General features: G+C 66.2%; 3 protein-coding genes across 10 annotated transcripts in view; 1 reads left to right on the forward strand and 2 right to left on the reverse strand.

Annotated features, from left to right (window-relative positions):
• Nucleotides 1–575: 575 nt before the first annotated feature.
• POLR2E (RNA polymerase II, I and III subunit E) lies at nucleotides 576–4,497 on the reverse strand. Its single transcript, XM_041764545.1, has 8 exons — nucleotides 4,235–4,497; nucleotides 3,851–4,025; nucleotides 2,465–2,580; nucleotides 1,971–2,051; nucleotides 1,484–1,542; nucleotides 1,308–1,386; nucleotides 1,120–1,197; nucleotides 576–1,036 (listed from the first exon to the last, which is right to left on the reverse strand). The coding sequence occupies exons 1-7, from the start codon at nucleotides 4,289–4,291 to the stop codon at nucleotides 1,132–1,134; spliced, it is 633 nt and encodes a 210-aa protein (XP_041620479.1). The 5' UTR covers nucleotides 4,292–4,497; the 3' UTR covers nucleotides 576–1,036; nucleotides 1,120–1,131.
• Nucleotides 4,498–10,137: 5,640 nt separating this feature from the next.
• GPX4 (glutathione peroxidase 4) lies at nucleotides 10,138–12,337 on the forward strand. 2 transcript variants are annotated; one of them, XM_041761122.1, is made up of 7 exons: nucleotides 10,138–10,282; nucleotides 11,059–11,153; nucleotides 11,230–11,374; nucleotides 11,455–11,606; nucleotides 11,684–11,708; nucleotides 11,956–12,015; nucleotides 12,094–12,337. In XM_041761122.1, exons 1-7 carry the CDS (start codon nucleotides 10,199–10,201, stop codon nucleotides 12,124–12,126), a joined length of 594 nt encoding a protein of 197 aa, XP_041617056.1. In that variant the 5' UTR covers nucleotides 10,138–10,198; the 3' UTR covers nucleotides 12,127–12,337. The 2 variants fall into 2 exon arrangements, with proteins under 2 accessions (XP_041617056.1, XP_041617055.1); XM_041761121.1 differs by lacking the exon at nucleotides 10,138–10,282 and adding an exon at nucleotides 10,578–10,802.
• A 1,206-nt stretch (nucleotides 12,338–13,543) lies between these two features.
• SBNO2 (strawberry notch homolog 2) overlaps nucleotides 13,544–26,554 on the reverse strand; it is a 46,007-nt gene continuing 32,996 nt past the window's right edge. For 6 of the 7 annotated variants that reach the window (XM_041761116.1, XM_041761117.1, XM_041761114.1 and 3 more), the window contains 25 exons: nucleotides 26,097–26,251; nucleotides 25,862–25,995; nucleotides 25,695–25,785; nucleotides 25,471–25,614; nucleotides 23,629–23,746; nucleotides 23,411–23,516; nucleotides 22,885–23,038; nucleotides 21,978–22,154; nucleotides 21,392–21,489; nucleotides 20,938–21,020; nucleotides 19,749–19,940; nucleotides 19,401–19,570; nucleotides 18,598–18,729; nucleotides 17,900–18,035; nucleotides 17,703–17,815; nucleotides 17,552–17,623; nucleotides 17,363–17,471; nucleotides 17,133–17,207; nucleotides 16,897–17,040; nucleotides 15,819–15,913; nucleotides 15,638–15,730; nucleotides 15,391–15,522; nucleotides 15,129–15,205; nucleotides 14,777–14,967; nucleotides 13,544–14,703 (listed from right to left, as the gene is read on the reverse strand). In XM_041761116.1, the coding sequence (XP_041617050.1) occupies nucleotides 14,225–14,703; nucleotides 14,777–14,967; nucleotides 15,129–15,205; nucleotides 15,391–15,522; nucleotides 15,638–15,730; nucleotides 15,819–15,913; nucleotides 16,897–17,040; nucleotides 17,133–17,207; nucleotides 17,363–17,471; nucleotides 17,552–17,623; nucleotides 17,703–17,815; nucleotides 17,900–18,035; nucleotides 18,598–18,729; nucleotides 19,401–19,570; nucleotides 19,749–19,940; nucleotides 20,938–21,020; nucleotides 21,392–21,489; nucleotides 21,978–22,154; nucleotides 22,885–23,038; nucleotides 23,411–23,516; nucleotides 23,629–23,746; nucleotides 25,471–25,614; nucleotides 25,695–25,785; nucleotides 25,862–25,995; nucleotides 26,097–26,251 (3,470 nt within the window). In that variant the 3' untranslated portion in view covers nucleotides 13,544–14,224. The remainder of the gene's footprint in view (nucleotides 14,704–14,776; nucleotides 14,968–15,128; nucleotides 15,206–15,390; nucleotides 15,523–15,637; nucleotides 15,731–15,818; nucleotides 15,914–16,896; nucleotides 17,041–17,132; nucleotides 17,208–17,362; nucleotides 17,472–17,551; nucleotides 17,624–17,702; nucleotides 17,816–17,899; nucleotides 18,036–18,597; nucleotides 18,730–19,400; nucleotides 19,571–19,748; nucleotides 19,941–20,937; nucleotides 21,021–21,391; nucleotides 21,490–21,977; nucleotides 22,155–22,884; nucleotides 23,039–23,410; nucleotides 23,517–23,628; nucleotides 23,747–25,470; nucleotides 25,615–25,694; nucleotides 25,786–25,861; nucleotides 25,996–26,096; nucleotides 26,252–26,554) is intronic. The other variant, XM_041761120.1, reaches the window with a different exon arrangement.

Genomic DNA, 26,554 nt, shown 5'->3' on the forward strand with positions numbered 1-26,554 from the left:
GCCCTGGGGACGGACCCTGAGTCCCCGACGCTCAGGGAAGGAACCAGACACAGGAGGCCGCGTGGGGTGGGAGTCCACACGTGTGACACGTGCAGGATGGGCTCGTCCACGCACGGGGAGGGGGCTGGGGAGGAGCAGAGGGGCTGGGGGGAGGCTGCTGATGGGGCCAGGGTTGCTGCTGGGGAGATGACGATCCCTAGAGCCCTAGAACAGGCGGTGCTGAAGAGCCACAGGTGGTGCGCCGCGCGGCTCGCCAGTCGCAGCTCAGCTAATCGGCAACACGCACGTGAACCCCGACCCGGGACCAGGAAGGCTTCCCTCTGAAATCAGACACAATCCGGGAAACCGGGTAACCCGACCCCAAACGCTGATGCGGGAACGGGGCCAGGAGAGCCGCGGGCAAGCCTGGCAGCGCCGCCGCCTCACGTGCCCCCCCACCCCGAGGCCTCCCAGGCACGAGACGAAACGCAGCCACCGTCGCAGAGAGCAGGTGCCACGGAACGAGGGGGCGGCCCAGGGTCGAGCGCCTAGAGTGAGGCCACTCACGGCAAGGCTAGTTTCTTCACACAGGCCGCTTTGTTTACTCAAACACCTTTAATTTTTAAAAACTCCCAACATCAAATAGCGACTGGCTCCCTGCTGCGGGGGGTGTGCTCACAGACAGAGGCCTCAGGGCCACCCACGGGGCACGGTGACAGCACAGTGCCGGGCAGCCAGAAACCTGACCCAGGACCGCTGTCACTGGCCGCCTGCGGGCCTCCCTGTGGCCTCCCGTCCGTCCCCCGGAGGCAGCTCGTGCCAGGTCCAGCAAGGGCTCAGCACCCAGAAGCAGCAGTGAGGTTCCTGAGGGCCGTGGCTCCCACAGGGCAGGCCAGCCACCCGGCGTGCAGCATGGGGACGGTGGCCACAGCCCCCATTGGTCTCTGGGCTGCCGGGCGGGCGGGAGCGGCACAACCAGGCGTCACGTCTGTGCTGCGAGCCGAAACCAGCCGAGTGCGAAGTGGGGCCACTTCTGCGCCTCCCGGAAGGTGACAGACTGAGGGGAACAGGAAGAAAAGGCTCACTGCCAGGACAGACACAGGCCCTCCTGCACCCCCGCGGCCACAGGACGCAGCTCACCTGAGCCAGCCGCTACTGCACCAGCCGGTAGGTGATGTACCTGCCCGCGGTCTCACTGGGCCGGATGATCTTTACCACCTGCGAATGTGTGGGGGGTGGCTGGAGTAGGGGCTCACAGCGGGGCCCGGGCAAGGAGCCCACAGGACTGAGGGCCGCGGCTCTATGGGAGCCGGGGTGGACCTTCTCACCTGCCCTCGCTTTATCCCAAAGTAGCGTGCCACAGGGTCTCCTGCCTGGATCCTGGGCAGCTGGTTCTCTCGGAGTTTGCTGAGACGCTCAGTCAGGGAAAAAACTGGGGGGGGGGGGGGGGGGGCAGAGCCTGGGGGCGGGGGAATGGGGTCCCAGGGGATGGGATGAAGGATACTATCGGGCCAGCAGCTCTGTCACCTCTTCCTTGGTCATGACGACGTGCTCTGGGACCAGCTGTCGAGAGGGGAAACTGAGTCTGTGGGTGTGACAGGCCCCACGGTGCCCCCACACGGGAAAGGGGAGCAGAGAGCCACAGGCTGTTTCCTTGGAGTGAACCATCCACCCAAGGGTCCCAGCTGCCACCCCACCCTGCTCCTGACTCCACGCCTGGGGGGAAGGGGCTATGGCCTGTAGGCGCCTGGGGGTATAACCTGGGGAGTGCAGGGGCCCCTGGACAGACCCCACCCCCTGCCCCCCAGCTGCCTGACTGCACGCCTGGCAAGTGCCCAGGGCCTCACTGAGACTCCGGCTCTGCTTCCTCCTCCCCACAAAGGAGGAGCAGCGGCACCTGGTGCATCCCCAGGCCCTCCCCATGCTCGGGCAGGTGCCACCTCACCAGCCGTCCAGCCTCCCCTCCCGCAGACCCCCACTAAGGTCCTCACCTCGTGTTCCGTGATGTTGATGAGTAGCTCCTGCTGCAGAAACTGCTCCAGGATGTACTTGGGGGCCATGTCAACCAGGGACTGGAAGAGAGGCTGACCCTCACGCACAGCCAAGGGCCAAGATGCCGCCACCCCATCTCTCCCAGGGGCTGAGGGCAGGTGGGAGCCAAAGAGGGTTCCCACGTGTCAAGTCAGTGAGGCTCCTCTGGGAGGAAGAGACCACCCGACACAAACTGTGACACCTAACAAAATGCTCCTGCAGTTGTTCCTGTGCTGGTGTGACGTAGAGGACCCTGCAGGGACGAGCGCACAGAGCTGGCCCTCCGTCCCAAACAGCAGCCCCTCCTCGGACCTGTTCACTCACTGGAATGCTGGCACCCATGCAGGGCACCTCCCGGCTCTGGCTTCTCCCCACACGGGAGAGCCGCTCCTTCTCAGATCCCCAGATCCTGGGGCCCTTGAGGACGTGTGGCCAACACGAGCAGCGTGCCCACCTGCTTGGCGGAGGGGGTCATGCCCTGCTGCACCACAATGAGGGCCCGGGTGATGTTCTCCTCCTGCATCCGCTGGCAATACACCTTGATGGTCTTGATTCCCACTTTAGGCTCCTCTGGGGACAGAACACACGGAGGTCTACACTGCAAGAGCCCCTCCTGCCCCATAGGCCCTGCTCACTCACCTGCTCGTTCACTTCCACCCTGCTGGGCGCACGGGCTCCAGCTCGACCTTGCCAAGGTGTAGCAGTGCCTCTCTGGACCAGCCCCCCCTTTCTAGGGCCCCAGGGAACCTACCAGGGTGCCAGTCCTCCCCCCCATCCACCATGGAGCTGAGGGGTATCCTGCATCTACCCACTTAATGGATGCCTCCCTGGAAACTGAATCTGGGGACCTACGTGGTCCGATGTCTGGATATCCTCAGATGAAGCAGCTGACCTGAGGGACCAAACCCCCTCCCTGCATGGCCAGGGTGGGAACCCTCACGCTCACCACAGTACAGGGGCCAAGACCTGCTGGACCCTCTGAGCCTGGTGGAAGGTGAGCAGCTGGGTGCCTGCTGCCAGGACATGTGCGTGCGGTGCAGCACATCTGCCCCGTCACAGCACTCCCCTCGGACCCTTGCTCACCTGACAGGCAGCGTCAGGGACTGAGCTGTGTCCCCCGGAATCCCCTGTGTTACAATCCTAACCCCCGGGACCTCGGGTGCAACCGTACTTGGAGCTGAGATCTTTAAAGAAGGGGTTACACCAGATCGTCAGGGTGGGCCTCAGTCAGACACGACAGCACAGACACACAGAGGGACGATCTCGGGAGCTCATGGAGAAGACGGCCGCCTGCTCGCCAGGGAGAGGCCTCGGGGGGACCCAGCCCTGTGCACACCCTGGTCTCAGACGTCCTGTCTGCAGCCCTGGAAGAGGTCAGGCTGCTGCTGAAGCCGCCCGGTCTGCGGCGCCCAGTCGCGGGGGTCCAGGTGGACCAGCACGGCCGCTCAGTCCCGTCCTGTGGCCCACTGGAGCACACGGGCGCCCCGGGCCCACTCCAGGGAGGGCCCTGCCACAGGCCGACCCACACACGGGGACGCTCGCTGTTTGCACGAGCACCAGGGGAGTCCCTCCTGCAAAGGTTTCCGACGCCCCTGCTTCTGGGCAGGGGGCTGGGGCCCCCGGGAGGCCTGTGACAATCCAGCTGCACTGAACAGTCAGCGGGGACCAGAACCCAGGACTCCGATCAGCTCCCCGTGGCACCGTCTGCAGCAGGCTGGGCACCGGGAGGGCGGGTGTAGACACCGGCTCACGCAGCTGCCACGGCCGCCCCTGGATGGCTACACTAGGGCTGCGGACTACTAGGTGTCACGCAGCCACCCAGGGCCCACGCGACCCTCACCTGGAAAGAAGACAAACATCTGGTCGGTGGGGTCGTCGTTGTGGGCCACCAGCACCGTGAGGTCCGTGCGCCGGGGCCGCCCCTCGCTCGGCTTGTCCCCAAACTGGGCCTTGAACTCCTCCAGCGTCTGGTCCAGCTCATCCTGCGTCACCAGGTAGCCGCGGTCGTGGCACAGCTGCAGGGAGAACCAGCCGGGTGACCCCCGGGCACAGAGGGCAGGGCGGGAGGGGCGCGGGCGGATGACGTCACCGCGGAGGACGGACAGGGCCGCGGCCCCGGCGCCGCCGAGCGCGTGGGGACCGGACAGGAAGGGGCCGCAGAGGCCGGGACGCACCCGCCGAACTCCGAGCTGCGCCCGCCGCCGCCCTGACCGCGCGGGCTCACCTGCATGATGGTCTTGCGGATCTTCCACAGCCGGTACGTCTCCTCCTCGTCGTCCATGGCGGCCGCCGCTCGCAACCCACACGCCTGAGCCCGCGGCGGGGACCCGCGCTGACTGCGCCTGCGCCGAGCCCTGGCCAAGCCCCCCGGCCGCCCGGCGCGGGGCTGCCCACAGCGAACGCCGGACTCCAGAGACCTTCGCGGGCGGCAGCGCCGAGGGCAGCCCGGGCCTTCTGCGAGCGGCGGTGGGCGGAGCCAGAGCCGAGCGAACGGGACCGCCCACTCTCGCCTCGGAAGTTCTCGCGGGGTTTCGGCCGCGGGGCCTGTCGGGAGTTGTGGTTTCCGCGCGATGCGCGTGTGGGTGGGGAGTTTGGAATGCGGAAGGGCGGAGGGGAGGTGTGGGCGGGGAAACTGAGGCCAGGGTGGGGTCAGCCTTCGGCTCGCCTCCCTGGGGCGGCGGGGCTCGTCGTCAGGCCCCCCTCCAGGTATGCATCCCGCTGCTGGGCGTCGCCGCCGCCTTACTGCGCAGCAGCCTCGGGTCGCCCGGGTGGCTCCGTGGCTGAGCGTCCGCTCGGGGTGTGATCCCCGCATCGTCGGCTCGAGTCTCGCATCGGGTCCCGCAGGAGCCTGCCTCTCCCCCAGCGTTTCTCAGGAGTAAATAGTCTTAAAAAAAAAAAAAAAAAAAAAAAGGCAGCCCGGGTGGCTCAGCGGTTTAGCACCGCCTGCAGCCCAGGGCGTGACCCTGGAGACCTGGAGTCCCACGTCGGGCTCCCTGCGTGGAGCCTGCTTCTCCCTCTGCCTGTGTCTCTGCCTCTCTCTCTCTCTGTCTCTCGAGAATTAAAAAAAGAAGAAGTCTAAGCAGCGGAGCCCCCCAGGCACCTCCTCCGCAGCCAGTTTCTTATCTGCCGTCTACACCCGTTTCTCCCTGGTCTGTCCGCCCTGGGCCGGCAGCTCCGCTCCTCCTTCCTGCCTCTTCTCCACATCCTGTCCATCCTGTCCGACTGCAAACCCTCCACCTTCAGAACTGCAGGCGCCGACGTGAGCCCCCATCTGTGGCCAGGTGGCCCTCTCCCTCCTCTCCCCCTCCCCCATCTCTCAGCTGAAATGCAGCAACAGCAAAGGAAAACCCGGGCTTTTGAAGGCAATCAACGAGGCCTCCCAGGTTTGCCCCAGGTTTGCCCCATGACAGCCTCTGACCTCCCCTCCCCTCCCCCCCCCAGGCCTCCTGCAGCCAACGCAGCAGGCAAAGTGCAGCCCCAGGGCCTTTGCACACATTGTACCCTCTGGCGGATACGCCCTTCTTCTGACATTCCTACAGCTGCTCCCTCTCCTTTGACCTCTTGCTGCCACCTCTCTCGCTCTCTGCCTTCCCTGAGTACCTTGATTGTTTTTTTTTTTCTTTTTAAAGATTTTATTTATTTATTCTGAGAGACACAGAGAGGCAGAGACACGGGCAGAGGGAGAAGCAGGCTCCACGCAGGGAGCCCGACGTGGGACTCGATCCCGGGTCTCCAGAATCACACCCTGGGCCGAAGGCAGGTGCTCAACCACTGAGCCACCTGGGCGTCCCGAGTCCCCTGTTTGAAACCAAAAACCTCCCATCTACGTCTTCCATCACGCTGTCACCTTCTAATGTCATTGTTTGTTGTGTTCACGGTTTCTATGCTCCGTCTCCCTGGGACGGAGGGGACTTGGCCCGTTTCCTTCGCCGTGTCTGGGGACGCATCCCCGAGCAGGAGGTTCCTGCCGGCCTCCACTGGGGCGCGCCGACGGGGCTGGGGCTGCAGGCAGGGGCCGGTGGGCGCAGCGGGCAGGACGGTGCACACACTCGCCGCGCCCAGGAGCGGTGCCAAGCCCCTTGCAAGCACGGCCGTCCCTTTAGGGCTTCAGCTCACCCTCTGAAGCCGGGACACTCCATTTCCATTGTACAGAAGGGGAAATGAGGCTCGTAGGCATTTAAAAAACATTTTACTTATTCCTGAGAGACACGGAGAGAGAGAGGCAGAGACACAGGCAGAGGGAGAAGCCGGCTCCCTGCGGGGACCCCGATGCTAGACTCGATCCCGGGACCACAGGGTCACACCCTGGGCCGAAGGCAGCCGCCCCACCATGGAGCCACCCAGGTGCCCCTCGGCTTCTGACTCTTGATTTTGGCTGGAGTCATGGTCTCAGGGGCAGGGATTGAGCCCCAAGCCGAGTCGGGCTCCCCACTCAGGAGTCTGCTTAGGATTCTCCCTCCCTCTCTCTCTGCACCTCCCCCCACTCGGTCATGCAGTGTCTCTCTGAAATAAATAATCTGAAATAAAATCTTAAGAAAGGCAGCCCGGGTGGCTCAGTAGTTTAGCACTGACATGGGCCCAGGGCGTAGTCCTGGAGACCCTGGATCGAGTCCCACGTTGGGCTTCCTGTGTGGAGCCTGCTCCTACCTCTGCCTCCCTGTGTGTGTGTGTGTGTGTGTGTGAGGAATAAATAAATAAAATCTTTAAAGACAAAATACATAATATTTTTTTAAAGAAGAAAAAAAGAGAGTCACTCCAGGAGCACGTGGCTGGCTGTTGATGGCACGTGAGTCCCAGCCCCACACTGGGTGTGGAGATTACTTTAAAAGTAAGTTAAAATTAAAACCAAGAGAAAGAATGAAGAGGTTCCTGTCGACCTGAGGAGAAATGTGGAGGAGACAGCGGGGTATGGGTCCGGAATCCAGGGCAAGGTCCAAGTAGAGACAGGCACGTGGGAGTCATTGGAGACTGGAGCCTGGATGAGGTCACCAAACAGCCCCGAACCCTTGCCAAGATTCAGAGGCCGAGAGGAGGGGAGGGCACAGACCCCGAAGCAGCGGCCAATCCTGCTGTGTGAACCGAGGCCCATGACTCAACCTCGTGCCTAAGGGCCTCCTTTCCCCCTGCCTTACAGAACAGGGACAAGCACAGCACCCACTTCACGGGGGACTTGGCTAACGACGGCAGCACCCGGTGCCAGCAGTGTTACAGGAGTGCTCCTTGGGTAGAAGAAAGGGCGCAGGAGGTGCCAGGTGCTCTGGAACAGGGTGAAGAACGTGTCTGGAGGAGGAGGAGGAGGAGGAGGGAGACAGCGATCACCAAAGCCACCAAACAGCGAGTCTGAGCAGACCTGAAGACTCGGCGGGCTTTAGCCAAGCAGACACTGTTGGTTACCCTGAGGAGGGCGGGTCACGAGGGCGCCTGGCCCGGGTGGGATTTATGGGAAGAAAGGAGTTGGAGACGTGGCCATGACGCCAAGGGGAGAGGGGGCCAAAGGACAGGGAGGGGGCTAGGAGCAGACTTTAGGATGGGAGAAGCAGCTGGAATGAGGAGCAAATCTGAGCAAGGAGAGTGGGTGGGATTGCTGGAACCTGGGGCCGGGTGGGGGAGGCTGGGCCCAAGAAGGGTTGGCCTGGATGGTTCCCCGAGAGGGTCAGGTATGGTTGCCAAGTAGATACAGCAATGGGGGTGTGGACAGTAGGTAGACCTGCTGTTAGACGGGAAGAGAGGAGACAGGGCTCAGGGGAGCAAGTGGGCCTGAGGACCCCAGAGAGGCTGGCAAGGCCTGAGCACAATTCCAGTGACTCGAGTCCAGTGACTGTGCCCTCAGCACCAGGACACAGAGACACAGAGTGGCGACCTGCTCCCTCGCACCCCTCACCACGCTGTACCACATGGCAGGGCCCGAGGCCCAGAAATCCCGCCACCGTCCGTACACTCGTGGGTGAGGATGTAAAACAGAGCAGAAGCTGTGGAAAGAGTCTGGCCGCTCCTCCAACAGTTAAGCATGACTCACCATTTGACCCAGTGACTCCACTCCTAGGGGCATACCAAGGAGCAATGAAAACATGTGCCCACACAGAAACTTGTACAGCATCACAAGGCGAAAGGTGGAAACCACCAAACACCCATCAATGTAGGAACAGAGAGACACAGTGTGTCCGTCCGCACACGGGAACTTACTTGGTGGCAAACAGGAGTGAAGCACTGACATATGCTGTCCTGGGGAAGGATCCTAAACACACTCCCTCAAGGAGCGAACCAGACACCAAAGGCCACGAAGTGTGTGATTCCACATGTGTGAAACACCCAGAACAGGCTCATCCATGGACATGAAGGGGGCTTGTGGTCGTGAGGAGCTTGGAGAGGAGGATGGTGTGATGGCTAATAGGGGAGGCTTCTGGAAAGTTCTGGAATTACTTAGAGGTGATGGTTGTACATTTTATTTTATTTTTATTTAGTTTTTTAAGATAGACTCCACCCTGGGGAGCCCAATACAGGGTTTGAACTCATGACCCTGAGATCAAGACCTAAACTGAGATCAAGGGTTGGGACACTGAACCGACTGAGCCACCCAGGCGCCTCGACGTTTTAAATATACTACAACAACAACAAAAAAAACCACTGTACCCTTTAAGATGGATAAATAGCAAATTTTATGTTAGGCAGATTGTTTCTCTCCACTTTGAAAACGCCTATAGCCGGTGGACAGCTCAGCCTCCTCACTGGGGACACACGGGCCGCCACCGGGAAGCCTTCCTGGAGCCCTGAGACTTCCCCTGCACTCCGCTGCCCCTGCAAAACGCAGTCTCACCGGCCAAAGCGCAGACCCCTGCCACAGCCTGGGGCTCAGCAGCTCGGGCCTCAGGACTGGGCGGGGGCCCACAAGGGCACGGCCCGGGCTGTTTTCCCGGCCCCCCTGAAACCACCACGTCGGGGCCAGCTTTGCACAGAGGTCACGACTGCAGCAACCTTGGAAACCGCAGCGTTCCCCAGCCGGGCAGGCTCCCCCGCCAAGCGCAGGGTCGGGGGGGGGGGGGGGGGCGGGGATGGGGGCATGGGGCCTCCAGGGAGAGGAGGCGGCCCGGCCGAGACCGTGGGGGCCCTGTCCGAGGGGTGACGCTGAGAACTTGGCCTGGGCTGGAGGGAGGAGGCCCCGTGAGGACGGTTGTGCAACCCGGAGTGGAGCAAGGCGGCCCGGGGGTGCCCTCTCCGCCCCGCTGCCTCTACCCCGTGTGCACTCGCACGGGCCTGCTCCACGGGCGGGGGGGCCCTAACGCTCCCCCAAGCGAGCCGAGCGCGGGGCGTCCTGCCCCCGGGGCCCTGCAGCCTCGCTCCCGGGACGGGCGGACGCGGGCAGGACGCGGGTCGCAGCGCCGCGAGCTCGCGGCAGCCTCCGGACCGGAGGTCGAAGTGCGGGCCCGGCAGGGCGGGGCGGCTGGGCCCGCGGCGGAATCCTGGCTCGGTCCCCGGGGCGGGCGGGGCTCTCTCCCGCACCGAAGGCCGGAGCCCGCGGGGAACAAGTCGGGAGCGCGCAGGCCGAGCCCCCCCGCGCCGGCGCACGCGACGCCACCCGGGCCGCGCAGCTCCCTCGGGCCCTGCACGGCGCGCACCTGCGCGTCCTCGCGGCCGCCGGGCCCGCTAACCGTCCGCCGCTGCGGGGCCCCGGCTCACGCCCCAGGGCCGACCTGGGCCCCGGCCGTCGCTGCGCCCGCGGGCCACGCTGCAGCCGCGAGTGAGCGGGCCCGGACCCCCTTTGATTTTATGCACTTTTAGAAGAAAACCCTCCAGTGCTCAAAGAGCGGGGGCGACTTCCCTGCGAGTTCGAGGCCCCGCCGCGGGTTTGCAGCGGGACCTCGGGCCGCCGGTGGCGCTGCGGGCAACGACCCGGGCAACCGCCCCCCCCGCCCCAACGCGCGGCCCGCGACCTCCCGCAGCCCGCCCGCCGCCGAGCATGCGCAGTCGCCCACAGCCGTGGCACCGCCCCCGGGCCCAGCCCCGCCCCGCCCAACCCTCATGCCGGCCTCCCATTGGCCGGCGTCACCACGCGTCCGCCCCTCCGCGCGTCGGACCAATGAGGGCGCCGGTGGGCGTGGCCTAGGGCGGGGAGGCGAGGCCCGCCGGCGCGCGTCCATTGGTCGGCTCAGCGAGGGGAGGAGCCGCTGCCTCCGGCGCCCCCGCCGCCGCGATGAGCCTCCGCCGCCTGTGCCGCCTGCTGAAGCCGGCGCTGCTGTGCGGGACCCTGGCCGCGCCCGGCCTGGCCAGCACCATGGTGAGCGCGGCGCCGCGGCGGGCCAGCGGCCGTTGGGCGGGCCCCGGGGCCGCGGGGCCGCGGGGGTCGGGCGGGGGCCCCGTTGGGCGCCTGCGGGCCGCGCGGGGTCGTGGCGCGGTGGCCGCGGGGGGCGGGCGGCCGGGCGCGGCGAGGGGTGGGGGCACCCGGCGGGCGGCGCTCCCGCCCCTCCCCCCTGCGCGCCCCGGGCCCGCGCGGAGGCGTCACAGACGGGCGCCCTGGCTACCGGCCCTGCGTCCCCTCCCGCCGCGCGGCCCGCGGTGGGCACAGGCGCGGCCGGACGCGGGCGGGCATGGGCCGCGCGGCCGCCGGGTCCTCGGGCCGCCGCGGGCAGCGGCGCCGGTTGCCGGGCAGGCGGCGGCGCCGAGTTCCCCGGCGGCGGAAGGCTGGGGCCTGCGGGCGCAAGAGGGCGCGCCCCCGGCGGGCGGAGCCGGGTCTCGAGACCCCGAGGGAGGCGGAGCCCGCGACCTGGCAGGGCTGCGGCGCGGAGTGCCCGGACCCGGTGCGCCCCCCGCCCCCCGCCCCCGGCCCCGCGGGGCCGCGGCTCCTCTGCGCCTCGGGGTCTCGGGTCCGACGTGCGCTGCGGGGCAAGGGGCGTGCGCGCTCGAGGAGGAGCGGCCGTCACTGTGTTGACGCCCCGGGGACTCGGTTTTCCCGGCCCGGCCCCGCCTGGGAGCCCTTCCTCCTCCGGGGGCGGGGGGGCGGGGGCCGGGCCGGGCGAGGGGCCAGGTGGCAGCCGCGGGCTCCTTGCCTTGCAGTGCGCGGCGCGGGACGACTGGCGCTGTGCTCAGTCTATGCACGAGTTCTCGGCCAAGGACATCGATGGTCGCGTGGTGAACCTGGACAAGTACCGGTGGGTGCCTCTGCCCGGGGGGCCAGGCAGGGCAGCGGGGGCCCCGACCTGGCCTGACTGCCCCCCTCACCTCCAGGGGCTTCGTGTGCATCGTCACCAACGTGGCCTCGCAATGAGGCAAGACGGACGTAAACTATACTCAGCTTGTCGACCTGCACGCCCGATATGCTGAGTCCGGTTTACGCATCCTGGCCTTCCCCTGCAACCAGTTCGGGAGGCAGGTGCGTGGCTGTGCGCGGGCGGGGGGCCGGGGGCGAGGGGGGGTGCGGCTTCTCGCTCACCCCGCACCCGCCGGCCACAGGAGCCAGGGAGCAATGCGGAGATCAAAGAGTTCGCCGCTGGCTATAACGTCAAGTTCGATATGTACAGCAAGATCTGCGTGAACGGAGACGACGCTCACCCGCTGTGGAAGTGGATGAAAATCCAGCCCAAGGGGAGGGGCATCCTGGGAAAGTGAGTGGGAGGCCAGGCGAGGGGAGGGGGGCGCAGGCGGTTGGGGCGACTCGTCTGACTTCACGTGTCTTTTGTAGTGCCATCAAGTGGAACTTCACCAAGGTAAGAGCTGGGACAGGCCAGCACTGCGTCCAGGGCCTGCCCCTGCCCCTGCCCCTGGGCCCTGCCCCAAGGTGCTCCAGCCCTGGCCCAGTCCCCCACCCCAACCTCCCCCCTGCCCCCGTGGCTTCCCTCCCACCCTCCCGTGGCTTATCCCCCTCTCGTGGCTTCCCCCCTCTGCCACCCCTGTGGCTTCCCCCCCACACCCTCCCGTGGCTTCCCCATTTTGACACGGTCCCTCTCTGGGCAGTTCCTCATTGACAAGAACGGCTGTGTGGTGAAGCGGTATGGTCCCATGGAAGAGCCCCTGGTAGGTGCCCTTCCTGCAAGCCCGCTGGGGGTGGGGGCCGAGGGAAGAGGCCACCCCTGACCCCCCTTTCCCCCCCAGGTAATAGAGAAGGACTTGCCCTGCTACCTCTAGCTCCACAAGTATGCGCCTCCCCACGGCCCCTGCCCCTCGGAGCCTTCCACCCGGCACCCATGACGGTCTGTCTAAAAACCAGCCTGCTGGTGGGGCAGACCCGAGAACCCGGCGTGCACCCCCTGCCGGAGGAAGGTTCCTTTGCCCGGCTCGAGGCTTGGCGCCCCCCCCACCCCTGGTTATCTTGTGGGAATAAAACATACAAATTGGCCTTGTGCTGCTGCCTCCCTGGGGTGGGGCGGGGGCGGGGCGGGGGCAGGTGCTGTGGGCCCAGACTCTCCTGCGCGCCCTGGGGCCCCGATGCTAATCTTAGCAGCCCCACCCCTTGAGCCTGCAGAGCTGACCTGGGGGAGGTAATAGGAATTACTGGCTGTTCCTCCTGGCCCAGGGTGTTAAGCTGCCCAGAGACCGCTGTCCAGAGCCCAGAGGGGAGGTCAGGGGGCCTGGGCCTGGTGGCTCTGTCCCTGGGGGAGCCAGGCACCTGGGGCTGAGCAGCAGGCCAGGCTGGTCTGGGCACAGAGCCACGCTGGGCAGGGCTACTCCGAAGACTGGCCTCATTGTTGAACACTGAGCGCTGGCACCCAGGCCTGCCCCTGCCTCATCTGGCAGAGGGAGGGGAGTGTTACTTACAGCCCCCGCACCCCCTGCCCCAGGAGGATCCTTTGGATGGACACGTGTCCACCCTTGGGCGGGGGGCCCAAGCCTTCCTGCCTGCAGCTCCAGAGCCCTCCTGGTTAGGGGGTGGGGGACAGCATGGCTGGAGGGTGGCTGAGCCTGCCCCTCCCAACCAAACGCCAATTTCTATTATCGGCAGTAAAGGTCAGTAGCTGAGAAACGGGGCTGGAGGACTGGAACAAGCAGGTTAAGAGCAAGCCCAGCCACCCTAAGCTGCTCTCTTGGGGTCTCCTGGCTCCTCACTTGTCCACATTCTAGCTGGTGACAGGCCAGACCCAGGTATGCTTCCCGTGGCTTCCAGGAAGGGCCCGGCTCTTGGGCCCTCCTGCTCCCAGGCTACCCCAGCTGCCCGCACCAAAGCTCTCTGACGCACCTTGGAAAAAACCAAAGCGGAGGCCACAGCTGTGCCCAGCAGAGAGGGACGGACTGGTCTCAGAGCACCCCCATGAGGCCTGGCACAGCTCAGAGACCGCTGGCCTACTGCACTGGTGGCAGGACAGTAGACAGTGGCCCCTCGGGGCAGGGACTGTCTCCTCCAGCCTGGCCCTGTCCTCACCTGGGTCAGCGAGAGGAGTGGGCTGGTCCCACCCACCCTCGGTGCCCTCTACAGGCGACAGCCACCTCGACCTCCCCTGCGTGAGGTCGCTGTGGGCATCTGCTAAATGCTCCTGGAGGACACATGCAGGGCCCCCTCCCCGTCCTCACGGTCTCTGCAGGCTGGAGAAGCAGACAACCTGGGAAGTAGTGAAAAGGCACATATATTTAAAAAAGATTTCTTTACATATGTACACTTGAATTCATTATAAATACACATAGAAACCAAGGGGCCCGTCCACACCGCCAGCTCCACGTCAGATTCTGGGGCCTGGGAGAGGTGGCCGGGCAATAATTTAGGGAGCAAAGAGTGGGGAAGAATTGCATATATTAATGGGGGGAGGGTCTGTCCCATGGAGCCCCCCAGAGAAGGCAGGGCCCTGAGCACCTGGGGTTTCCTGAGTTTCCAGCTCTTGGGGCCACCCAGTTTTGTGGATTTCAGGGGTTCGGGTGGGACCAGGCCCCGTAAGGGTGGGTGGGGTGAGGTGGGGTGGGGAGCCCCTGCCTAGGCCTGGGGGGGAGGAGAAGACAGGCACAGGGAGGTTGAGGCCCCCCACCCTCAGGCCCTGCCCGAGCCTAGACCCCGAGTCTAGACCCCGAGTCATCCTGAGTGGGACCTGCACTGCCCCGGAGGGCCGGGAGGGCGGGAAGGCACTGCAGTGGAGGCCTCCGGAGCTGCAGGAGGGCACCGCAGCCCCTCCCCGTGGTCAGCTCGGGCGCCAGGGCCCTGCGCCACCCACGTGGGGAGGGGAGAAGACCGAGTCCCCGCGGACGCGGTGCTATTGCAGAAACCGAGCTTCCTCTCGGACGCCGGTGGGTCGCGCCCGGCCTAGGAGTTGGGGAAGGGGGGGCCGAACTGGATGACGCTCTGCCGCTCGGGGCCCCCGCCCCCGCCGGGCACCCCCACCGCCCCTGCGCCCGGCCCGGGGGGCCCGGGGGGCCCGGGGGGCGGCCCCGCGTTGAGGGAGCGCAGCATGTCCTCCAACACCTCCTTGAAGTTGATGTCGCGGCCCTGGTGCGCCAGGGCGGCGGGGTCGGCGGCGGCGTCGGGGGCGCCCAGCGGCGGGCCGCGGGGGGCGGGCGCGGGGTCCGGGGGCGGGAAGGCGAAGGGCGGCGGGAAGGCCTGCGCGGGCGGGCTGTAGGTGAGGTCCAGGACCTCCCCGGGGCCGCAGGGCAGCGCGAGCGGGCGCAGGGCGGGCGGCGGCGCGGGGAAGCCTCGGCCGCGCGCGTTCTTGCGCTTCACGTCGGCGTCCATGAGCTGCAGCTCCTGCAGCACGCGGCGCACGCAGGCCTCGGGGATCTTGATGCCTGGGGGCGGCCGGCGGGTCAGGGCCTCCGCGGGCGCCCGCGCCCCCCCCCCGCGGCGTGCCCCCCCGCTCACCGACTTGCTTCTTCTTGTCCTTGGTCTTGAGGCGCACGATCTGCAGGTAGCTGCTGCTGGTGACGTCGGCCATGACGGCGGCGATGCGGCCCCACACGCGCAGCAGGGCCCCGCACAGCATGTAGTGGTGCCGCAGCCGCAGGCCCTGCGTGCAGTCCTTGCCCTCCTGCACCAGCCGGCAGTGGCGGTTCCTGCGGAGGCCAGGCGGGGCTCACTCCGGTAACGGCCCCCACCGCCCCTCCCGGGGAAGGTGCTGACAGGGACACGCCCCCTCCAGCCGGCCAGTACTGGTCAGTGGAGAGGAGGGGCCGGGCGGTCCCCCCCCACCATCCCACCCCGCCCCCACCCTCACCATGCCGTGTGGCTGCAGTGCGTCAGCGAGAAGGTGTAGCTGTTTTCCCAATGCTCCCTGGCCTCCTCCGCCGTCACCTGGGGACACGCAGCTACGTGAGCCACCTGGACGGGCAGACCGTCCACGCTTCCCCATGCAGAGCGGCCCAGGCCTGCTCCTCCTGCTCCTGGCAGCCGGGGGAGCGCCCACCGAGGCCCCACCCCAGGACACTGGAGGAATAGGTGCCCTGCACCCTGGCCCCGGCCACGGGCCCCACTCGTACCCGGCGGAACTTCCGGCGCAGGCTGTCGAACGTCTCCAGCTGGCTCTGCCGACCCACGTTAGGCTTATACACGGTGAAGTGCTTGCCGTGGTTCTGCTCGGCCAGGAGGCAGCTCAGCTTGTTGCCCCGAACCTGGGCAGGGGTGCGCATGAGGCCGGGAGGTACGGGCTGCCGCCCCTTGCCTGCCATGCTCCCTGTGGCTGGGGTCTTGCCCCTGGGGACCTGTTGGGGCCTCACGGCCACCCACCTTGTAGGAGAGATAGAAGCCATCGTCGGTGCCCGTCAGCTCCAGCGACCTGGCGTAAGCCTCGTCCCACTTCAGGCCGCGGTCCACACTGATCTGCGAGAGCATGGGCGCTTAGAGCAGGGCCAGGGGCCCCGGGGGTGGGGCCAGGCCTGCCATGCTGGGCGGGCCAGTGTCTGCTCACCTTGTAGAAGACCACTTGCCCGTCCTGCGGGTGCCCGGGAGCCAGGAAAACCTGCTGGCTCTCCTCATAGATCTCATCAATGCCTGGAGCCAGGTCTGTGGGGAGGACAAGCAGGGGTGAGACCCTCCTGCCCGGGGATCCCCCAGGGCAGGTCCTGGCTCCATGGGTCTCAGCATGCCCTGAGGCCGTGTGTGGCTCAGCAGGCTCCGGGCTCTGGGCTGTAGGGGGCCCCAAGTGCTCAAGTCCACCCAGAGATACCCACCAGGGAGCACAGTGGCGGCTTTCCCCAGCATTGGCCTGGCCCCGACCCTACCCAGCAGCCTGGATAGGAAGCGGCCCCTCCCAGGGTGGCCTGGGGTCGCCCCCGCCCAGCACCTGCTGGACACTCACAGTAGGTGTGACTACAGACAACAGTGCCCCCTCTCTGCGCGGCTGTTGTGGGATGGTGGTTACGTAAGAGTCAGCAGACCACACTGCCACTGAGTTATGAATAAAGCTTTACTGGCACAAGAGCGTTCCTTTTCCTATAGTCTGTGCTTTCACTACCAGTGCCAAGTTGAACACTCAGAGACTGGCCCCCAAAGCTGAAAATACTGATTCTGGCCCCTTTCTGGTGGGTTTGTAGCCCCATGGCCCCTGCTGTTCTGGTGGGGGCCTGGCTTGTGGGCCACGGGCCGTCAGGTTCCTTCGGGACAATGACAGCCAGCGTGGCAGGCTCAGCACCAGCAGGCCAAGCATGCCAGTACATGCAGTGCATCTAAATGAACTTTCCAGGCCTTGGGGGACACCCGAGAACGGGGCCATGTGGTACCCCCACCACAGGACAGCACTCTGCTGCAGCAGCACCCCCTCTCCTGAGGTCTCCATGATGCCCCCGATCCTGTACCTTGGGCCCTGCCAGTGGCTTCTGGGGGTGGGGACTGCCCAGGGCCGGCCTCGCTCTCCCCATCTGCTGGGAGGGTGGCACTGGGGCAGGCACCGTAAAGTGGGGGCCGTTCCTGCTCTGGAAATCCCTTTGTCACCGACAGGACCCTGCCTGGGGACCCTGAGCTGAGCCCCCCGGGGAAGCTGCCCTCACCCAGGATGCCCATGTCGTATTTGCCCTCCTTTTTGTCCATCTCGATGAGGTGATCGAAGGTGTCAGAGAAGTACTGGAACAGGGCGTTCTGCTTGTGCACTTCTAGCCCCAGGATGCGGTTCAGGAACTTGGTGATGGAGCAGTCTGGTGGGCGAGGGGGCGGCGCTCAGGCTGTGTCAGGGGCCGCCACGGTGCCCCGGGGGCCTCCCCACCGCAAGGCTGCGCCCAGCACTCACCCTTCTCCACATCCAGACAGCCCGTCCTGGACTCGCGTCCACCGATGCCAACTGACAGCAGGCCCTGCTTCATGTCTGTGGAAGGCAGGGCCTCGCATGTCTGCTCCCTGCCGGCCCCTCCCCAGCCCGCCCCCTGGTAAGTGTGCGTGGCAGGAGTCTCTGCACACAAATCCAGTGCACCCTTCCCAGGGCCCCGAACAGCTCAGGGCCTCTCCCTCACCCCCGCTCACCTCGGAAGAAGGCGGCATCTCCACCAGGGTAGCCCTGGGGTAGCGGCACCTTGTTCTCGGTCTGGTTCAGGATGGTGGTGAGGATGCAGCCAAGGGCCCGGGCACCGTACTGAGTGGACAGACGAGGGAGGTCAGGGGGGCCTGGGCCCAGGCCACCCCCCTCTCCTGCCCCCGCCCCTCTCCAGGTACCTTGTTCTCAAAGTTGTACTTGCTCAGGTCACGGGACTCAGTGGCGCGCCGGTCCCCATGGGTCAGAGCCCCCTGCCCGGGACGGGGAAGGCCGTCATGAGCTGCCCACGCCCCTCCCAGTGTCCGGCTGCAGCCCCGCCCGCCCACTCACCAGGCTCTCCAGCCGCTTGGCAACGATGGAGGCAAACCTGCGCTCCCCCGCCAGCTCCGAGATGAGGAAGACGTACTCCGGCGCAGAGACCTGGTTGGACCTGTGGGTCCGGCCTGGAAGCAGAGCAGGGCTCTCAGGGACCACCGGTGGCAGCGGGCGGGGTGGCCTGGGATAGGGCGTCCTAGGGTGGGGCTCACCGAACTGCTGGATGGCACGGTCAGCGCTCCAGGGCAGCTCGAGTGTCATGTGGACCCGGCGCCGCTGGTTCTGGACGCGGCGGTCAGCTTGGAGGGAGATGCCGGAGCTGGAGGCCTCGGAGATGATGGCTACGAGCTACGGGGATGAGGACGGGACAGTCGGCAGCCTGCCCGCTCCTCTGTGCCCTGCCCGCCTCGCTGGGTCACCAGGGCTCGTTTAGGGCAACCCATACGGAAGGCTGACACGTGTGTCCGTGGGGGAGCCCACGTGGGTGGTGAGTGGAGTCCCGGCCGCTCCGGCTGCCCCCGGCCCACCCTGGGTGGAGTGGAGCGGCCGGCCCTGCCCACACCCTCATCCCACGCTGGGTTTCAAGGGAAGGCCTCAGAGAAGCCACTGAGCAATGACAGCACCGGTGCCAGTGACCGAAGGTGGGACGGCCAGGGACACTGCAGGGGCCCCGCTCAGGCACACGTGCACACATGCCCTTACACTCACGCATACCCGCAGGCACATACACGCCCGTGCGTGATGCACACACACCCAGGAGGGGCTGCAAGGGTCTGTGATCCTGGGGTCAACCCCTCAGGAACCCTGCACCTCCCTGGTCCCACGGGGTCCTCACAGGCTCCCCCCAACACTGGCAGGAGCACCTGTTCACAGGTTCCCGGCCCCCCAGCCCCACCTCCACGGCCCCCACCTTCTCCCCACTCATGAAGCGCTCCTTCTCCCTGAGGTTCACGTGGTCAATGGAGAGCCCTTGCTCCGCCCGAGACTCGAAGGCCACTGTCCCGTCGGGCCTGGACACCACACGGCCCTTCCTGCCGGTCATCTGGGTGGGGGGAGGGGAACGACAGTCAGCTGCTGAGGCCACACGGGGGCTGGTCGTGCAGGCCTGACTCCCTGCCTGCGCACCTGTGCCCCCAGGCTCCTGAGTGTGTGTGCAGGGAAGGGGCGGGCTGCGGAGCCTGAGCCAGGACACGGCCTCTGCCCTGGGACCCCAGCTGCCTGCGGCCCGACAGCAAGACTTTCACTCCATCCTAAGTCTGTTATTGTAAAACGGCTGCCTGGGGCAGAACAGACCTGGCTGGCCACCACAGGACACCCCAGGAAGGGGTACAGTCGTGTAGGTGGGAGGCAGGGTGGGACATGAGGGGACACATCCCAGGAAGGGGTACAGTCGTGTAGGTGGGAGGCAGGGAGGGGACACGAGGGGACACATCCCAGGAAGGGGTACAGTCGTGTAGGTGGGAGGCAGGCTGGGGCACATGAGGGTGTGTGGGGACGGTGGGTGCAGAGCTGGGCCGGGGAGCAGGGGACCAGGCGTCAGTGGTCAAAGGAGGAGAGTCCCCAGCAGCCACCTGGGCCTGGTGGGCTGGGCAATGGAGGCTGGACCTTGGGGCTTCCGGGCCTGAACCCCGCCTCACCGTGCTGGGTGGGGACTTGGGGTGGCCACCAGGGGGCCTCAGAGCCTGACCCAGGTGGGGGCCCCAAGGAGCTCACCTCAGCTACCCGCTCAGGGCCCCCAAGCTGGTCGATGAGCTCATCCAGAGTGTTGACGGGCAGCTCCCGGCCCAGCATCCGCACCTTGGCCAGCAGGTCCTGCTTTAACCGCTCCACACGCTCCAGGATGCCGGGGCCATGTGGGTCCCGCTGCAGGGGGCACAGGGGCCCTGCAGGGCCAGAGGGTCAGGGGTAGCACGCACAGCAGTGGACGGCTGGCGCACGGGAGGGTGTCCCTCAGCCCGGACTGCTGGCGTGAACCCGCTGCCTCTGGGGACGGCCCTGCCAGCTCCCCGAGCCCGTCTCCCCCCGTCTGCAAAGTGCCAAATGCCGGGCTGCGGGCCTCACCGCGGTCATCGGCCGGCAGCCCCACGGCGTCCAAGATGAGCACGTCGTCGTCCAGCACGGACTCGGGGGAGGAGTGGAAGTCACTGTCCAGGCCGGCATCTGACTCTGTGCTGCTGTCGTCACTGATGCGGATCACGCCCGCCGCCTCGCACGCCAGCCTGGGTGCCTTGGCCCCGCGGCCCCGTGGCCGCCCTGCACACAAACAGCCAGGCTCACGGAGGCCCGGCCTGCTCCTCCCTCCTGGAGGGCCCAGCTCCCGGTGACACCCCATGCGGGGAGGGGGGCAGCCGGGGCCAGGCACACGTGCTACAACACTAGGGGCCCGAGCCTCCAGTCCTGTCCGGCTTTGGGCTGCTCTCCTGGGGCCTGCCGTTGGCCCGGGCATGGTGTAAAGGGGCAGTTTTAACATCCTCATCTAATTTCCTGACGCTACGTTGTATCCTGGGGTGGTACCCGGGAGGCCACCCTGACCTCACAAGGCAGGCTGGGCTGGTGGGCAGAGGATGTGTCCAGGTCCCAAGAAGATGGTGGTCCAGGCACCTTACGTGCACTCCCATAGTCCAGGATGCCCCAGAGGCCCCGTTGTGGGAGAGGAGGGGGGACTATGTCTCCCAGGTCTGGCTGTGTGAGCTCAGGGGAGTTGCTGGCCCTGAGCCTCACTTCCCATGGTGAGCTGATGCTCAGCGTCCACCGGAAGGAGGGTAACCACCTCGTCCAGGGATGCTCTTCGTGAGCCCCATCACGGCCCCAGGTACCAGAATCTGAACCCTGCACCCTCACCCCCGCCATCTGAGAGTGATGCTGGAGGCACAGGGGCATTGCTGCCTGAGGGCGAGCTAAGTGCACCATCCTGTTTTTTGCTAACTTGGCAGCTGAGGGGAGGTTTGGGGCCCTGCTGGCATCCGGGACTCCCTGGTGGGCAGTGCCTGGGGGCTGCTAGCCGCCCGGGGCTCTCTCCTGGGACGCTGTGCCGGGTGGCCTCTGCACCATCACCCCTGCACGGGGGGTGGGTGGGTGTCAGCAGGCAGGTCGGCTGAGGGCCAGAACCCCCCGCAGGCTGTGCAGCAAGCAGCAGAGAGGGGCGGATGCCTCGGGCCAGAGCCGGGCCGACAGGGAAACCTGGAAGGGCCACCAGCCAGGCTGGTGGGGTCAGGGGTCAGAGGCTGCCGGCCGTGGCGGGGGCACTTACGTTTTCTCTTACTGCCTGCTCCTCTCTCTCGCTTTCTTTTGGTTGAAGGAAAGTGCTTCTGAATTAGCGACAGAAAGACGCCCCTGAAAGCAAGAGGCAGAATTTACTCCCGCTACAAAGAGGGTCATGCTGCCCAGCTGGAGGCCCGGGGTTCAGGGAGGGCAGGCAGCGGTGGGGAGGCAGTGGTGGGGGGTGCGGGGAGTGGGCACCTGGGAGCCTCGTCCTGAAACCCGGGTCCCTCTGCCAGCACCCTCTGAGCCCTGGGGTCACCCGTGGCTAGTCTTTCTGGTTTTAAAACTGGAGACTCTGGGGGCTGGGCTGGTGTCTGAGCAGAGGCACCCCTGGGCTCCCATGGCTGGGGTCACCAGGCACCGGCTGTCACATGGGGGGACGTGGGGGGATTGTCCCAGGACTGACTGTACCACCTGCCCTGTGGACGGCGGGCATCACTCACTCAGCAGCAGAGACAAAGCAGTCAAGCTGCCCATCCTTCTCGTCCAGCACCTCCCGGGTCCGAGCCTCACCCGTGGACTGCAGCCCGATGACCACACACTTGGGGGGGTGGGGATGGAGTGGGGGTGAGCTGGGCTCTGGGACCCCCAGGCTCCAAGCCCAGCCCCAGAGTTGGCCTCAGTTTCTCTCTTTGCACCCTGTCTGTCCTGCTGGCTGCCAGGCCCCCCATACCCAGACCCACCCTAGAACTCCACACGGCAGCAGACAGCTGGCCTCAGCCCTCCTGGACCCTCTTCCTATTTTCTGCCCTGGCTCCTGCCCAGCTCCTCCTGTCTGGACATGGAGGACTGGCGGCAAGGCCGTGCCCGTCACGCGCTTCAGGGGAGCTGGTCAGGCAGGACCAGAGCCTTCTGGGCCTCGGCATCACTGGTGCCACACGCTGTCCTCACAGGCTCAGCCCAGCAACACGCAGACACGGGGGTCGTGGCGTAACCACAAAGCCCTGAGCCCCTGCCTGGCTCTTGAGAGGACGGGGGCAGAGTGTCCAGGCAGCCCTGCAGGTCCAGGCGCTGCGGCTACCAGCTCACCTTGTCCCGGGCCAGCTCCTCCCGGGCCAGCTCCACCAGCCGGTGCACTTTGGCGGCAACGCAGAGATACTTGAAGAAACGCTGGTGGGCCGACCAGAACTGGCCCCACAGGGACTTGCGAGACTCCAGGCCGATCCAGTCGGCTGCCTGCTGGAACACGCCCAGGGCCTCGGCCCACTGCAAGGACATGCCCAGCTGAGCCTGCTGCTGCCCAGCGGCTACCCGGCTCCTACCCAGGCCCGCCGGCCCCCACCCGGCTGAGCAGAAGACCACCGATACCTAACCGTAGGAAGCGTCAACAAACTAAGATGTGCAATGCTGGCAAGGCTGCGGGGAAACGGCACACTCAGGCCGCACAGGGGAGCGGACGGGGCCCTCAGGACCCCCCAGACTTGGGCGTCCAGCGGGGACGCTCCTGGCATCGGGCAGGTAGGCCCAGGGCTGGACGCCCCGCAGAGAAGGACCCACTGGGGCGTGAGGAGATGGCCCTACTGTGGTTCGAGCTGAGAACATCCTCTAGCACACCGTCAGGGCGGATGCTCAGGGCTGGCCCCGCCGCAGGTGAACTCTGCCCGTGAGAACGAGGGAGCCCACCCGCACGCAAAGAAGAGGTGGCCACGCCACACGCAGAGACGTGGATGTGGGAAACTGCCATGAGCCCCGGGAACACGGGCTCCTGATGTGGCGGGAGGGTTGGTGGGGGCCCGGTTACACGCCCACATCACTCCAGTCCCGGAGGAGCTGCCCACGCCATTGAGGCGCTGGCCTCCAACCAAATACCAGGCAGGCGGGCCCGACAAATCCCGTCAGGGGCCCTCTGATGACGGATTCCGAAGGTGACAGGGGCACAGTTCTGATGGGAAGCATACACACGTGTCCACGCAGAGGCTCCCGCCACTCTACGTACCAGCAGCGCCGCGCGGTTGTAGACACGCTCGAAGGCCGGGGCCAGTGGGATCTCCTCGATGCGGAAGGTGACGCCGGAGAAGCTGAGCTGACGAGCAATGTACATGCCGCTGACCTTCATGTCCATAGCCACGATCTCCATGGCACCCACACCCCTGTGGACAGAGACAGGGCCACCCGACCACGTGCTGGGTCCCACTGATCAACAGAGTGACTTGGTGATGGGGGGGAAAGGCACAGCTGCGGGTGAGGAAGGGCCAAGGACACAGACAGTGGAGGGTGCACATGCAAAGGCCCCCTGGTCAGCTTGGGCCGAGGAGGGGCAGGCGCCCAGGAGGGGCTCCGTCCCCCAGAGTGATGGGAAGCACCGGGCAGAGGGTGAGATCGGACGTTTAAGGTCCCTCTGGTTGCTGGACAAGTTCAGGCCGGGAGGTGGAGCAAGCACAGCCGACATCAGGCCCCAGTGCGTGAGAAGCAGGGCCCTGATGGTCCCCACCAGCCCGTCTCGGGCAGGGAAGGGCACCCACCTCTTCTCGATGGCGTGCAAAAACTCCTCAAAGGTTCGGAAGGGCGTGCCGTCGCCCCAGATGCCCAGGCGGCTCATGTAGATCATGTTCCGGGGCTCAGAGGCACCTGGGTTGGGGCGCTGTGGTCAGCTCCTCTGGCCCACCAAGGTCAGGGCCCTGGACACAGGCCCAGGAAGGACTCGAGGGCTGGATACAGCACCCCCCACCTGTGTGCCCACCTGTGGCGCTGGCGTAGACCACCCTGGCCAGGGGCAGCTTGTTCTGCAGGTCCAGGACGGCCTTGCCCATCTTCGTGGAGCTGGCGTTCTTGGCTTTGTGGCACTCGTCAAACACGATCTGGTGCGGGAGGGGTTAAGGACTGTTCTGGAAGGCGGGGAGCCCCAGAGGCCCTGGCCTGATGCCCCAGGGGGACCTCAGCAAGGTGCCTAGAGGCTGTTGGGGAGAGGGGGGGGAACAGGCAGGAGGCCCCCCCAGCACTGCTGGTGCACGGCTGACGGTGACGCCTTTATGAAGACCTTAGGGAGCACAGCGACGCAGACACGCACACAGTGAGCAGAGAAACGGGGTCTCTGAGCACGAGGGGCGGGCTGGGAGCAGGCCGGCATCCTGGCTGTCGCTGTCCCCCCAGAGGAGGAACTCTGTGGGGTGTCTGCGTAACTGCCCGCAGACGCTGAAGGCACTGAGCTAACGGACTGCAGCACGGGGTGCGGGAGGCACGGTCCACGCCAGTATGCAGATCGTGAACCTATTTTAAAGCGGGGTGTTCCTGCACACACGTGTGCACGTATACATACGACGTGTGTGTAAGCTCACTGGAGAATTTACGAAAACAAGACTGAGCGGCAGGAGCACGGAGCAAGCTCGCAGCCCCCGGGGGTGTTCTGTGTGCTGTCATTTGGCCAGGCGGTGCGCGCAGAGGGGTCACCGGTCCCGTCTTGAGGCCCGTGGGAGCCGCTCTGTAGCCCGGCCAGTGTCCGACCACAGTAAACCCGTGACCTGCCCATCGAACTGTGAGGACACAGAGGGCCAGCGTCCCTCTTCCTATCTGTGGCTGGGACCAGAAGCGACAGGGGCTTTTGGAGAGTGCCGGGTGGCCTTGGGGCCAGTCACCCTGCTTCTGGGAATGGGCCCGAGGAAAGAGAAGCAGCGATGGGTCACCCCGGCCGGGCCCGACCACTCAGGGCTGTTTACAACAGAGACGCTGGAAACCCCCGCAGTGTCCCTGACACAGGGAAATGGCTGAGTAAGGACAGGGCGGCAGGACACGTGGTGATGAGCAAACATGCCCAGGGAGGAGAAAAGTGATGTGCCAAGGTACACAGGGCACAGCGTCTGGGGCGGAACATCCTACGCAGAGGCCCCCCCCAACCCTTCAGTGAGGGCCGGGCCCTGCCCCAGAGCAGCAGCAGCGGTGCAGAGACAGCAGGCACACCAGGGGGCAGGGCCCGGGGTATGGAGCGGGCAGCAGAGCAGAAACCCCCAGTAAGGGCCATGGGCCCCACACCGGGCACCTCACTGGGGCAGACGGATGGGGATCTGCTGGCAGAGCGCTGCCGACGCCCGATGTGCGGGACGGACAAGCAGTTAACACACGACCCACGCCAGACTGCCCCGCTTGTGCTTGGACCTTCTTGCGTGTAGCTGGAGCCCACACGTATACCAACACCTACCAACGGGCCAGCAGAGCCCCCAGCCCCGCAGCCGGGCCTCCGGCCCCACTGCCCCCTAGCTGCCCCCCCAGTGGAGGGGGAGGGGAGGAGGTGCTCCCCACCCCATTCCTGCAACCACAGGCCCCACCCCCTCGGGCCCCTTCCCACGCCTGTGGTCAGGGGTCCGGCCTGCTGGAGCCAGGAGGCCGGGCAGACAGCAGAGGACAACAGTGCTCCCTGGGGGCGACCTCCTGCCAGGAATTCCTTGCACCCACGGCTCCGCCCCTCCTTCTGACCCCACACCCACACCCACACCCCTCTCTGGCTTTCCGGCCCTCTGGTTCACAACCGCCTAACCCGCCTAACCCGCCTGGCCCCTCGCTCCCTTAGACCCGCCTCCAGCCAGGATACGACGCCGTCGAAGGCCTCCCCGCACCACTCCAAGATCTGGCGGATGCGCGTGCGGTGCTGCCCGCCGGCCTGGCTCTCCCCGATCAGGGCAGAGTAGGTGGCGAAGAGGACGCCCTCTGAGGTAGTGTTGTCGCCGTACTTGATCTGGGGGAGAGGGGCGGGTGTGGGGGTGCGGCCGGACTGAGCTTGGGGGGGCCCCCCCCAGGAGGGGCAACCCCACCCACCTTGCTCAGCGCGTGCACCGCGATGCCCCGGGCTTCGATGTCCCGCAGGTCGCGCTCCGCGTCATACTTGAGATCATTGGAGACGCTGAACCTAGGGGTGCAGGCTGGTGGGTGCCACGGCACCCACTCCCCCGCCAGCCTGGGTGGAGGGTGGAGGGCACACTCACCACAGAGACTTTTTCCGGCCCCGCAGGTAGTTCTCCAGGATGATGCCGGCCACCGTGCGCCCCTTGCCGACGCCCGCGCCATCGCCGATGAGGAAGCCGGCCCGCTGCCCGCTGGGGAGCAGGACCTCGTGTTGCTGCGGGCGAGGGAGGCGGTCAGGGCCTGGCAGGCTGGGCCTCCCCGTGCCTGGCGGGCCTCCCACACGGGACGTGGGCCACACGGGAGCCCCGGGGTCACCTGGCAGGCGTAGGTGATGGCCTCTAGCTGCAGCGCCGACAGGGCCCCGCTGTCCGAAGCGGGCAAGGCAAGTGTGTAGGTGATATCTGGCGGTGGGACACTGGACAGTGTGCTGGTCTCCACCACGCGGTCCGGATGCTGTTTCCCGATCTTGGCTGGAGAGGCACAGCCAGGGGCGGGTCAGGGGCAGGTCAGGCTGTCAGGGCTGGTAGCCAGGGGCTAGGGTGGGCTGGGGGAGGCTCCCAGAAGGGAGAGGGGCAGAGCAGGGACCAGGGGAGAGGGCCCATTGGGGCTTTGCAGAATCATAAACTCCTGCTCACGGAGGAACGTGGGCTTAGTTCTCAACCACTCTCTGCTACCCCCGACGTGGGGATTACACAGCTGCCCCCAGGCCTGCCCACAGCTCCCGAGCCTTCCCCCCTCCAGAAACCCAGGAGCCAGCTGGCAACCTCCAGCCC

The sequence above is a fragment of the Vulpes lagopus genome, chromosome 7, assembly GCF_018345385.1.
Source record: "Vulpes lagopus strain Blue_001 chromosome 7, ASM1834538v1, whole genome shotgun sequence".
Lineage (NCBI taxonomy): Eukaryota > Metazoa > Chordata > Mammalia > Carnivora > Canidae > Vulpes > Vulpes lagopus.

Bases quoted from the DNA above. Each gene is read 5' to 3' on its own strand.
- POLR2E (XM_041764545.1), bottom strand. From the start codon at position 4,291: ATGGACGACGAGGAGGAGACGTACCGGCTGTGGAAGATCCGCAAGACC. The intron at 4,026-4,234 runs GTGAGCCCGCGC...TTCTCCCTGCAG, and splicing joins TCCGCAAGACCATCATGCAG to CTGTGCCACGACCGCGGCTA. The intron at 1,543-1,970 runs GTGAGGACCTTA...CCCTCTCGACAG, and splicing joins TCAACATCACGGAACACGAG to CTGGTCCCAGAGCACGTCGT.